General features: G+C 42.4%; 1 protein-coding gene across 3 annotated transcripts in view; it reads right to left on the reverse strand.

The window, feature by feature from the left end:
- Positions 1-13528, reverse strand: part of arhgef10la (Rho guanine nucleotide exchange factor (GEF) 10-like a) — a 106516-nt gene that overhangs the window by 50958 nt on the left and 42030 nt on the right. For all 3 annotated transcript variants that reach the window (XM_035661864.1, XM_035661863.1, XM_035661865.1), the window contains 3 exons: positions 12925-13097; positions 9932-10047; positions 8519-8646 (listed from right to left, as the gene is read on the reverse strand). In XM_035661864.1, the coding sequence (XP_035517757.1) occupies positions 8519-8646; positions 9932-10047; positions 12925-13097 (417 nt within the window). The remainder of the gene's footprint in view (positions 1-8518; positions 8647-9931; positions 10048-12924; positions 13098-13528) is intronic.

The following is a 13528-nucleotide window of genomic DNA, read 5'->3' on the forward strand; positions in this document are numbered from 1 at the left end:
CATCATCTCTTACTCTATCCTGAACATCAGGTTGAATTTACTAGGGGGTTTTACATCACAGAAGACCAGGAAAGTGTATGATTTTGATATAAAATGGGCAAAAGAGTTTTGACACATACTATAGCTGTGCTATATAAAAAAAAACAGAACAATATAACAGAGCACCAAAAAGTCAAAGATTTTTTTCATTTCATGGGACTTTAAGTTTAATACATCAAGATTTTTTTCTGTCAGAACAGCTGCTTCCCTGCTTGTAGTTTTACACCGGTTCAGTCCTGTAAGCTGAGGCTTTATGATTTCAGCCTGCACGTCAAAATTCAGGGCAGGTTGTGATGACCACACAGCCTGATCACAGTAAATTGCTTCCAGGTGAGCTGCGACGCTCAAAATGCCAGTAATGTGTGGGCTCCGCTGGGATCAGGCACAACCAGTACAGGCCCTAATCAGTGCGGGCTTTTTGCTGCCAATTCAAGCTCAGACACAGTAGGAGACGGTCTTAGATGTGCGTGTGTGTTTGTGTGTCTGTGAGACAGAGAGAGAGAGAGAGAGAGAGAGAGAAAGAAAGAATGAATGAATGAATGAATGAGAAAGAGAAAAAGAGAGGAAACGGGTGTACAGGTCAGGTTATATAATGATAGAAATCCTTTAAAACATTCTATGTTGAGAAAACATCAGGACTTATAAACCAATGCCCTTCTTCAAATTGTCTTATAATGGATGAATGGATTCACAGCTCAAGGTTTAGTTTTTGAACTTTGTGGGGTTATGGAACTATTGAAAGAATTGATTTGAGTGTGTTAAAAAAAAACAACCAAAAAAAAAAAACCTGTCTATTAACCAAACCATACTTCAACATATTCTTAAATTTTCAAGACTACATGTGCATCTTAACTTCACATTTTTTAACAATCTTCTTGGACTTTCTTGAAAAAGAGAGATTGAAAGACTTTTCACTGGTATATTTAAGAAGAAATGGGCATGAATACCAAACATAAAAATGGACAGAAGAGAAGCGTATTATGCTGCAGGAGTCACATGGAAAGTTTCCATCAACCTTTTCCACCTTGAAACTGGGTCACCGCTGGAATCCATTGTAAAAACCATGAATGCAAACCACCTACACCTGCAAAGGAGCAAGCTACAAACTTTTCAGAGGTACCTTTTAAGCCTGTAGGGGGTGAACGTTTGATACTCAAAACATAGCTTTTTGTGGAACATTCCTTTAACCTCCAAATACACGTCATCTCATTTAAAAAAACAAACTTAGTGATTACTGTTCATGGATTAAAGAAGGTGTTCAAAAGTTTCATGAATTGAATCAGAATAATTTAGTGACAGAAGTTGTCTCACACACTATACTGACTAACCTACGCATGTTTTCCATTATGAGCACATAACTTTAAGTTTAACATTAAAGTGTTGAAAAATGTCCTGTCTTACTCTTCAATGTAAATCATGTGAATATAGTTTGCTTAAGGCCTTGTAGCCTGTCAGATCACACATCTTTATCCTGGAATTTGCATTTTGCCTCTGTCTGTGTATGGTAATTCAGGTGATTTTGACAAGTGGTTAATATGTTGTCATTTTCTTACAGGTGGTTACAAGAGTAAGAGTAAGAGTAAGAATAAGAATAAGAATAAGAATAAGATTAAGAATAACAATAACAATAAGAATAACAATTAAGAATAATTTGCTAAACAAGATGGTAGAATAAAAGAATAAAAATGATATTATTATGTGTATAGTGCAGTCACCTACTGAAATAGATTGTTGGTGAAATGGATGAATCAGGAAAATCGGTGTGGATTATAGTTTTATTATATATATTATATTATATATTATAAGTTTTTTTATGCTAAATTATTTAAAATTTAATTAAATGGCTTCAATTTGTGGTGATACATTTTGAACTGATTATTTTTCGGATATTATTTTAAATTTGGTTTCTATTTGAGTTGGCTTTTTACATTGTGTTTTTCAGACACACATGGATACAAGGGACTTCAGCTTCACTGACTGTTGCACAGCAGACTCCTTTTAAGTTTCCAACAGTTAACACTCTCCCTTAGCCTACCACTCCATTCTGCAAAGAGGGTGCTGGAGCACTCTAACATTGTATGCTGTGAGGCACCCAAGCCGTTCAAAAAAAGGCATGCTGCTGAATGTAACAGCGTATAAAGAACAATAGGTATGAGACAAAGAGCTCAATTCATAATCCCAGTGACAAACCAGTTATCACCACGTCTTTCTTCTTACATCCAAGGTCACGCCACCTAAATATCACAAAAGATTCCAAAAATGGAAATGACCAAGAGATAACCCTGGACATGTCTTTCGAGAGTGATTTAAGGGAGTTTCATCGGCTAATAAAAAACACACCTAAAGCCAATACCAAAGTCAATACCAAAATAGGCCTGGAAATGCAAGGTCTCTGAGTGTTTTAAAGTGTAAAAGTGGATTTTCTCTTTGTGGGCTCAGTGAGAACAGTCATCTGAAACGAACAAATGGCTGTTAATAAAGACAGGATGGACAGGATGCATACTCCTGCAAAGGATGTGTTTTGTGGGAGGTAGAGAAACTAATCTCCCAGTTGTAAACATTCACTATTTAGTCAATTTTTTTGTCAGCTTGTTAGACCACTAGCCATGCCTGTGTTTAAATATTTGACTCTCTCCCGTCAACTATAATAAAATAGCTTTTTAATGCTACGCTGTCTGAAGTGAGACTGGCAGCACCGGCCCTGAGTTAGCAATGACTCAGCCCGTGTCTATCCATTGACAGGGGCACTCTGTTGTCTGGATTGATCAGGGTTTATTGGAACTACAAGTAAGCTGTCTGGCCAAGGATGAGACGTCTTTTTAAAGTACTAAGCAGCTTTCCAAAATAATGGCTCCGCTTCAGTCACCTGTACAACTATTCGACAGTGATTCCGAGGCGATGAAAGAAAGAAAAGGGGGGTGCATGAGACCTGTGAAAAGAAAGGGGGAAGGGAGGGGTCTCAGGCACGCATAGGGAAGACAATTTCACATTCAGATATCATTAGAAGGTAATAGAGTAGCGAACAGTGTGCAGCCTGAAATTCTGCTTCTGTCATACCTGCTACTGCCCGCTCCAAATTTATTTTCATTTTACAGAGAAGGGAAGAAAATGGCAGAGACTCACAGAGAAAGAGAAGGAGAGAGAACGAGTGCAGACAGGAACAGAATAAAGTAAGATCTCAAACTTCCTTGACATGTTGAAAAAGTGGAGCTTTCACAAAGAGGTGTAATTCATACCATTCGCTGCTTAAATATAGCAGAGGCAATTTGCCGAAGACAGAAGGGGAGACAGGGTGTGACGAGAATACAACTACTCACTGGATTCCTTAGGCAACACTTCATGCCCACACGGCCTCAAACATGCTAAACTGAGCGCAGTCTCCAATTCCTCCCCCTGCCCACTGATTGACAGCCGCAGTGCAGGTGTGGTGCACTGCCAGAATGGAGAACTAGACTCTGCTGGCAGAGGGGAGATGAAGAGAGCTGAAAGGTAAGGAGAGTCAAAAAGGGAGGGGAGAGTAGAGAGGGCAGAGTGGCGCGAGCTTGTTGATATGGTTCTGGAAGAACTTGACAATCAGTCACAGAAAAATAAAGAGAGATAGAGATGGACTGGTTCAGATTGAATGTGATCTATAATGACAGTGACAGGATAATTGTAGAGTGGACACACAGAAATAGGTTTCTCTGTAAGAGGTAGAAAATTAGCCTGAAAATAACAGAAATATTCTGAGAGTTCCAGGTAAGATTTGAGATCAGTAAATCAGTTTGAACATATAATTAGACATATTTTGAGAATGCTATACACTAAGTAATTGTTCTGTGACTTAAAGGTTCTGGATTGGGCACTAAATGCCAATCAGCCACCTCACCCCACCGACAACTAACTATATGTTGCCACTGAGTGAGCCCCTAACAGCACTTTAACACACTAGTCCTGTGTATGACGCAAGATAATGAACATGTATTCCAGCAGGATTGACCTTTCATACTGTTGTCCAAGTAAATACCTGGTTGTCACCATTTATACAAGCCCCAGGTCTGTACCTTTTGTAAAGTAAACGTCTACGTGCTAAACCATGAAATTATACTGGACCTTGCATAAACCTGTGTGTTAAACGAAGCTGTTTTAATTCATCTTAAGTGCTTGCTGCAGTGTTTATGTTGAAGATGGCTACCAGAGGGCAGTGACCTGGTGTTAGTGTAGGATTTCTTTCCTAACATTGCTCACATTAAGAAAGGTTAATGCAGCAGCTGACATTGATCCTGTTCAACTATCTTTGCGACTGAGTAGAGCGGAATTTATAGCAAAGAGGACTCCCGACTCCCAATATCTACTTAGGGTTACAATCAACCCATAGTGAATATACAATATACGGGGACATTTACTGCTTAAACTTTCTTTTCATTTAGACAGCTTTATAAATAAATAAAAAATCTAATTTAAAATTGTGTTGCATCAAATAATTGCAACATTAAAATTCAGGTTTGAGTCTTGGCAGCATTTTTTTTAAAGGTGTCAAGCCAAAGAAACTTCTCTTAAAAATATAAAGGGTGTGTATCTGTGCCACATAACAAAAGCCATCTATATCAAAATTAATCTAGGGCGAACTGTTTGTGAAGATTAGATAAAAGACCTCCTTAGTAAATGAGCTAAGGAGCACATTTCCCAATTTGTTTTGACTACTCAAGCAGCAACACAAACTTTTCCACTACAGTTAACAAAAAAATGTACCATAGGTGCCCTTCAGCTTCAGCCCCGCTGCACCTGATAACTGGCTAAAAGTGGATGACTTTGGTTATTCTTGGTTGCTTCCAGGGGTGAATGTGTCTACATTTGTGAATGCAATGATAAGACGAAAAAGAGAAAAAAAAGCTGTCCCTTGATAAACAAGACTGAAAACAGTGGAGCAGAGGTTGGGGTGCTATTCACATTCCATTATACACTGAAGTACAAGGATGTGACAGATGATATAGGAACACTCCACCACGCTGAGAAGTACACTTTGATGTCTAACTGAGAGTTAGATGAGAAGATAGTCCATCTCTGGGAGATCAGTCTGGGAAACAAGTGTTGGAGTGTTCTCTTAAACGGTCGGTTCACAAAAAGGAACACAAACAAAAATATCCAGAGCAACTGGGACATTGATTCTGATTCTTGTTATTTGTTAGTGCTTTGAGCACCTCAAATGAAATTCAATCCCCCCCCCCCCCCCCTCTATTGGGGGTGGAGCCAAAAATCTGAGAGGGATACCCTCAAAGCTGGCCGAATAAATTAAAACTGCAAGGCTAGATTCCTATAAAGGTAAGCAAGAAATTAACCTTTTCTTTAATTTGGGTGAACAACCCTTTAAGCGGGATCCTGCCATGCCCATAGCACATCCCTCCTCATACACATGGAACAATCAGGGAAACCCCTCTGCTTCCCAGACACTGACTGCAGAAGTACATACTACATGGACTACATACAAAACACGCTGCTGTCCTCCTGTTGCTCTGCTTCAACTCTCTGTGATTTACAGAGCTTCCTCATTGACAGATAGCTTTCCTTGGTGCTAAAGTAACCCCAAACTGCTGCTAACTGTATCTGCCGGTAGTTAGTTAGCTGAGTTTGCCTGGAAGCTAGTGGTGCTATTAATAGCTGACTCCCGGACTGGGAGCTAAGAGCACCACGTGAGTGTTTACACTGCTAGCACATGAGCTTTGGACTCCCGGAAGGAGGTTTAAGCTAATAAAGTTTTATTTAAGCTTTAAAGCTAACAGGACCACGAGCAGCATGGATAACTCAGCTATCCAGCCAACAGAATATGTGTGTGTCAGTGTGAACGGATGTACTTGGCGTCCACTTGTGATCAGATCACCCAGATTGCATGTTGATGCCGAATGTGAACAGGAGATAACGTCATAAGGACTCTCCAGAGCCTCTTCGGGAGCACGCCTGTTTGGACAAGAGTCTCAGGCAGAATGAACTAGAGAGGGAGCATTAATCAGTCATATGACTGAGAATGTAAGGTCTGCCATTCCCCTTGCAGGTAGCCTGCAATGCCTTCATAAAAGGGCTCATGGAAAAAAAGAGGCTTCAGGCTTACAATACCTTTCCTTCATGTATGCTAGTGAGAATGGAGGATGAAGTAACAAACACATTTGGTTAAAGTATGAAATTTGAACTCTGTATCTGTCGCTTGCCAGTATGGCCCCTGTATCTATGCCTGTGGTTGCTCCAGCAGACGCAGTAAAAAAGGATGTTAATGAACTGCTGTCACACGTAGGCTGGTGCCTTTGAGGCAGCAGTCAGGATTCTCTCCACGTACTCAGTCTGTTTGCAGTGTGGAGGCTGTGATGTGCTGCCTGACTGCAGAGAGTCGCTTGCGGCCAGACAGGAGGGGACCAACTCAGTACAGGGGGTCCCTGCTGCGGTCCCACTCACTCACCAGCAGAGAAAAGGCTCGATTCTGTGTGCGAGTGTGTATACGTGTGTTTCTAACCCTGAGATGCATGCTGGCTTGTGTGCAGGTGCATTTGTAGGCAAGAAACATGTGTGAACACATGCACATATACAGACTCTGGAAGCACTGCTGTGCCCTTTAAATTGTTACTCATTTCAGTAACAAAACGGAGAAGGCTAACAAGGGAAAACCAACCACAAAAATGTGTGTGTGTGTGTGTGTGTGTGTGTGTGTGTGTGTGATTGCGTGGATGTGTTTGTGTTTGTGAGAGGGACAGAGCCAGTCTGCCCGCTGCTCTCCCCTGCAATCTGCCACTGCTGCACCCTGGGTAGTGTCAGAATGGTTTGGGTACCCGCTGTGCCACCTGTCACCCCCAGCCCCGAGGCTCACTGCCAGTCCAGCCACCCGACACCGAGGCCCAGCCTCAATTAGATTGCTATCACACAATCAGGATTGGCTCTTTTTCCCAACAGGAGATTTCTCTCTTTCAGCTGACATTGTTATCTTTTACCTCTCCACAAAAACTCTGTGGCCATCTCCAAGTATGACACAGGCCTTGCACTAAATTATTTAAGTTTTAAATACAAAGCTACAGCTTGGACATATGTAGGGGTGGGAAATCTCCTTGTCAGTGCAGTTGCTAATGACGTTATCACAAGAACTCAGCAAATAGGGTACCCCTTGAAGGGGAATTCAGGGACTCTCTTGTAAGCATGACATCTGGCTCCACCAAACATCTGAGTAAGCAGATTGGCCCTGCAGGCCTGGTGTGACAGCCGACGAGGAAGCTGGGAGATGTGGGAGAACTGATCTGCAGAGCTCCGCTGCTCAAGCTGTCACTTTAGCTTGGCTTGGCACAGTTAGATTCTCCCTGGCTCTGAAGCATTAGGCCCACTCTTCTGACTGCCGCTGCCCTGCCGGCACCGAGCCAAGTCTTTCATGGGGGAGGTCGATCATCACTCTCACTCTTTCTTTCTTCCTCTCCTTCTCCTGCTTAGTCTTTCTCAGCAGGGCTCTGGCTTCTCTATCGCAATCTTTCTCTTTTTGTCCTCCCCTGCCTCTTTCTTATCCTATCCCCACCAGAAGCCACGAAATGGGATCCATTATAATCTGCCATTATTTGCTATTCCCAGTTCCTGTGCAGTACTCTAAGCTTCTCATATGCTCTCTCCTTGCCATCTTTGTTCTTTTCTAAGTAGGCGTTCAGTCATTCAGTAGTCACTCCACCCAACAGGTTCCACTTTGACATGCACTTTAACATCCTTAGAATAACAAGGTAACCTGCTACGGATTGCATATCTGTTCAGCGGAACAAAACTGCAACTGCTGCTGTTTTGTGTTCCGGCTGATAAAGTAAAACATTACTAGTGGTGGTCATTTTTTGCAGTAAGTAATCCACTTGGAAGCCATACAAATACAAACTAAAGTGTATAGGTTATTGACTTACTTATCACATTTTACTCGTGTATTCACTTTTATAAAATCTCATACAAAAGCTAAAAAAGGTTTTACATTTGGGAACCATACAACCATGAGATTAATTATAGCACTGTAGTAGTAGAAGCGTACTACTTTGCCAAATGATGAATATTTGTTTTTTTTACTACTGACACTGTAAACATAAAATACTATGGATCTCAGTTGAGCAATTCAGAAAAGCTACGCACCACTATGGTCCAATGTTAGGTAAAGGATGAAGTTAAAAGTGTCTTAATTAAATCCTGCAAAAGTAACATTTTGTCATTATTCCATCCAATCACTCAAGGAAATGAATTATTTGAGTCAGGTAATTACCCACTCAGAACAGAATAAACTGTTCTCGCCTCTAGTTTGCAAAAGGTCAGGCTGTCCTTTAGGCCCAGTCATCTAAGTGCATATATATACTTCTTAAATCCGTTCCCAGCATAGGAAAACCCTCTGTGTTTATTTTGCTTGGTGATTCTGTGCTGATGCTGCAGTGGTCATTTATGTTCTCGTACCCAAAACATATACAGTATATTTTAGTTGGAGCACATCTGTATGTGAGGTATTACTCACTTGTCTGGCCTGCCAGGCACCTGCAGGCGTAAGCGACATTTGTTAGCACTCTGGATCTGCTCTTCTTTGATGCGAATAAGCCTCTGCAGAGCCAGACACCAGTCCTGGGCCACAGTTGTGTTCAGGTTCTTTGGTGGAAAAACACACACAGTTACAACTTGTTTCTCAGTCATAGCATACAGTAGATCATCTATAAATGCATACTGACCACAGGGTTATACTGTAGATCTACTTATATATTGATATTCTTACACACAATCAACCACACATCCACTCACATAAAACTGCAGTACATGATTTGAAGTCAGGTTGTGGCATTTTTATCCACTCAAATGTATGTTGAATTCATTTCAACACCAGCTTCCATTTTACAGTAAAAGCTACTCCCTCAAGTCAAATAGAATCAAATCAATTTTCTGAAGTCAATGAGCTGTGCAGAAGTATTTCGTCTATTTGTTCGGTGGACAATATTATAACTGGGTGGAAAGTGAAAATCAGTCATTTAGTGCCAGGCCAATATCACTCCTCCTGAGGACATTGTGCTCATTAAGTGCAGCAAGGCAAAGGTGCCACCATTAGCCTGAGAGCCTCTTTGGTGATTGCTGGAGTATACCTCCCTGACTGTGTTACATAGTGTATGGTACTGTTAATGTGTTAGTGGCAGACTACTGGGAAGCGTCCTGATTTGAACGCTACAGGGAGCTGACGTTTTCTTTGCAACATAGCAAATCTGACAATTCTATCTAGTATATCAGAGGGAACATCTCATTCCCACCATTGTGGCACAGTTGATGAGGAAATAGATGGAAGACTTCGTGCTTTTAGAAATTGATGATTCAATAGGATATGAGGCTGCTCTTTGATCACATTTTAAACATCTAGAATTATCTTGCAATGTCTTTGAGAAGAATATCAGAAAGAGATTTCGCCACACAATTATCCCTGTACCATCCAAACTTGATTTCTCTAGTTTCCACTGAATCAAGTAATTTCAATTAACTGCATACTACACATTTGTCTTTGCTGCCTCTGTGATTCAGAGTGATATAAGTGTTTTCAAGGCTTAGGAGCTATTGTAAGGTAATCTGCAGTTTATATAATATATTGCATATTTCACACATTTTACATACATATACTGTACCAGTCAACATCTTGAGATAACTGGCTTAAAAATATTTTTGATTTTTGATACTCAAAGAAACTGAGGGAGAAAATACCACGCTTGAAGGTTGGCCAATTTGAACCATGGCTTTTAAAGAAAACCCTGAGAGTGGTGTGGTAAATGTAACAAACTGGGATTTCAGTGGTTTGGCCTGTAGAGTCAGTTCCTGCTTTATATATGTTGCATGATACAGATTTTCCCTGTAAGACAGTCAAGCCATACTAAATGTGTAACACTGAAGCGACACATACTTGGTACATCCCCTGTAGCGTGCCCACAAGGAGAGTGACCTCTTCCACAACAGAAAGGTCATGCTGCAGTTCCTGCAGCTCATGGTAGAGCCGTGGAGGACCCAGGATCGCTTTACCTATGAGATGGGCAACACAGAAAGCATTTGTGATATAGCAAATTATTGCACATTCCAATGCCAAAGAACAAGAAGTACACTTAGTCTAAAATAAAAAAAAGGAAAATGGCCATCACAATTTTACAAAGGTCAAGGTGATTCCTTCAAATTGCTTTATTTGTTTGACAGTCCAAAACCCAGAGACCTTAAATACACACTGACTGTGTAACTGTTTGACTTTTTTCCATGACAAATGACTTGCTAAACAAATTATTGTCAATCAATTGTCTGTCAATGAACTAATCACTTAAAGGATACAATCTCAACGATATATACAATAAACATATATGACATTTGGACCAACTATTCGGATAAAGAAATGCAACATACGTGAAATTTCAAGGTTACAGGGTTCCACATAGTAAGAGAAAAGAACGACATTGCCTCTGAGAACTAGTGGAAGTGCTGAAAGAAAAGTTGCTTTTGCTGAAACTCCAGTGGCACTAATAAAAGGGGTTCGATGTGTAGATGGATCGATCTTCATTATTTGTTGAACTACATAGAGTGAAGTTATGAGTAAAAACAATCAGATAGAGAAACTGTTATTTGGAGCTATGATGCCCTTTTGCTGGCCAAAAGGAATGCAGGTGTCTCATTAGACGCAAAATTCTGCATCGATTTGAGGCCCGCTACCTTCAAAGTCTCTCTCTCCTACTGCTGCGAATCGATAGTTGTGTCTCCTCCTGTCTGCCATCCTCCGTCCTAGCTCCCCTGGCCCACATCTTCCTAGCAGCAGGCTCTATGAGAACTGCCTAATTAAATTCTGCAGGTAGATTTCGCTCTAGAGCTGTCCTGCACTGTCACCGCTGCCACATAAAAAAGTAGCAGAAGAGCTGAGGCGGTAGGCGGGCTTAGTGAGGCATGCTCCTCCGAGGGATCCTGCCGCCTTTTGTCTATTCACGTGCATAAATGGAGAGAGAGTAAAGCCGTAAGAGGGAAGAGAGAGGGTGGGCTGGGATTGTTCATTTAAAGAGCACCATTGTAGCTTTGGGGGTTTAATGGTGTCTTTGTCACAGGCAGCCAGTGACATCTGTCATCTGTGCAAGGAAATCAATAGGTGAGACATCTGAATATAAAAGGGTGTGCTGCAAGCTGCAAGAACAGTATCTTCCTGTCCTCTCCAAAGGGACTGCCCGGACCCTGTACAGGTTTGTTGAGTCCTCTGGGGCCTGCTGTTGGCTACAGCCCGAAAGGTGAATGTGCTGAGTTGTAATCCAGCGTAATCCCGTTGGTGAGGCAGGATATGGTTTTCACACTCTGACATGGCTATCCACACCGGCCGCCAGGCACGCAGCTCATCGGTGTGGAAGGCCAGAGCCCAGAGGGGTCCATCCCTGCTTTCTCTGGAATAAGTCCGCAATCTAGCACTCAGCTGCTGTGCCAGTGATGCTCGCCAGTGGATTCAAAGACAATGCAGCTTCCACACCTGCATCAAAACCCTTGTCTGATCCGCAGCCAAAGCCCACTGGTAAACTACTGACAAAGAAACTGCACTCCTGACAGCAGGTCAAAAGAGAAGCGTCAATAAGGGAGGTGTAATGGGGGCAGAACGCAGGTAAGACACCATGAGAGTAAACAACTGGAACACTTCCTTCAGAAAAAGAGCACATACATTGGTGGGCTTTCCGTGTGTTGATAGAAACAGACAGGGAGAGAGATAGCCCGGCAGAGACAAAGACAGAGACAAAGGGGGGAAGAGTAAGAAACACAGGCCTGCATTTCCCTAAAGGCCAGCTTTCTTCAATAAAGAAGGGCACCAGGGTCTGCAGAACATGAAAAATGAGTCCATTTTGAACCCTGCTGAGGGAGCACAGGATTTCGACTAGACACCCCACTGAATGACATCACAGGGGATGAAACTATAAATAGATGGGACAGCCTGTCTGAATGAAAATTTGGGGATCAGCCCCACAGATGTTCAGGGAGGTTTCTGGATAGACGTGATTAAGGTGACCGCACCGTGTCGAAAAGGTGAAAAAAAAGAGACGAGACAAGTCAGAGTCAGAATACAGCATCCTCTGTGGGGCATAACATTTGCAGAGTTAGGCGCTGGTAAAGAAAGAGAGAAAGCTGCATTGAAAGCTAACCTTAAATGATCCCAAAACCATGCAGCAAAGTTGTGAGTATACGAGTATACACAACCTGAACAAAAGTGAAACCCTAATCCAGTGAGAATCCCAGCCAACTCTCAAAACAGTAGCTGCTTGCTGAGCATGACACGGGTAGCTCTGAAGAAGGCACCATTAATATTTAAGTCGTGGAGCTGCAACTTTAAAAAGCCTGTACCATTACATCCTGATAAGGCTTTGTATCTCCCTTTTCCCATGGCACATTTATCAGGGATCTCGTCAAGCTCTGTATACACCAGAGTTTAGTGAGGGGTGGTGGGAGAACCAGTGTTTCAACTACAGATTCCTATCTACTGCTACTGGCTCTCTAATTGGGCCTAGAAAGGGGGGGAATAATCTCTGCAGATTGATGACTCCACTCTAGATGTGTTTGTGGTCTATCAGAGAGTGAAATGAGACTGTGGGGATGCTGCGGCAGGGGGCTCTCTACCCCCACATCTCTCTCCAAGATAAAACACCCTAGGCAGATGGGAACAAGTGACCGTCATCACTATCCTCCTCACAAACACATCCTCAATCAGTGTGACAAGCAGCACGGATGCATCTCCAGCCCTCCGCGGGACACTTGAGAACAGAAACAGATTAGCCTTGCTGAGTCAGAGTAAGAGGCTGAGACTAAAAGTCAGTCCAAGTGATGAGATTAACTAGAGGATGACACATGGGGAAAGAAATGAGATAGGAATGGTTCACATTTCTTTTGTTTTGTTACCTGAAGTGCAGGCACCACTTGGCCGCTTGGCCCCGCTCTGTTGGAAGAAGGTGTCTTTGCTTTGAGAGCCCTCCTGCCCCACCTCCACTACTTGCACCTGCTGTAAGGGGGCGCTCCACTTCATGGTGTACTTGGGGCCAACCGGGACCAGGCTGCTGATATCCGGAGGCCCCCTGGTGGAGATAAGAAGAAAAAATATCAGATGAGGGAATTTAGACGGAAAACAACCTGAGAGAAATTCCCTCCCTTTCCGCATCCTGCTAACAGCACCTTTGAAATGTCACGAGGAAGACTTGGGAGTGGGAATTAAAATCTGTATGATCACTCATGTTCCCCGCCAAAACTGTACCCCTGGCTGTGAGGAGGAGTTCATTGCTATTCATGTATTCCTGTAATCACGCAGACAATCAACATTGTGATCGGTTTGTCAAGATCCTGGAGGGCAGACAAAGTCAACTTTGGGACACTCGAGTTGAATGAGACGTAGAGTGATAATTACTTTGAAGGCTGAAAAAGAAGGCTTTAAGCGACATCTTTGACAGGAGCTTTGCAAAATATACAAAATCCCTTTCGTTAACTTCGACAGAGAGAGAGCGAGAGAGAG

Source organism: Morone saxatilis, unplaced genomic scaffold (assembly GCF_004916995.1).
Source record: "Morone saxatilis isolate NCDOM2014 unplaced genomic scaffold, NCSU_SB_2.0 Contig18, whole genome shotgun sequence".
In the NCBI taxonomy this organism is placed as follows: Eukaryota; Metazoa; Chordata; class Actinopteri; family Moronidae; genus Morone; species Morone saxatilis.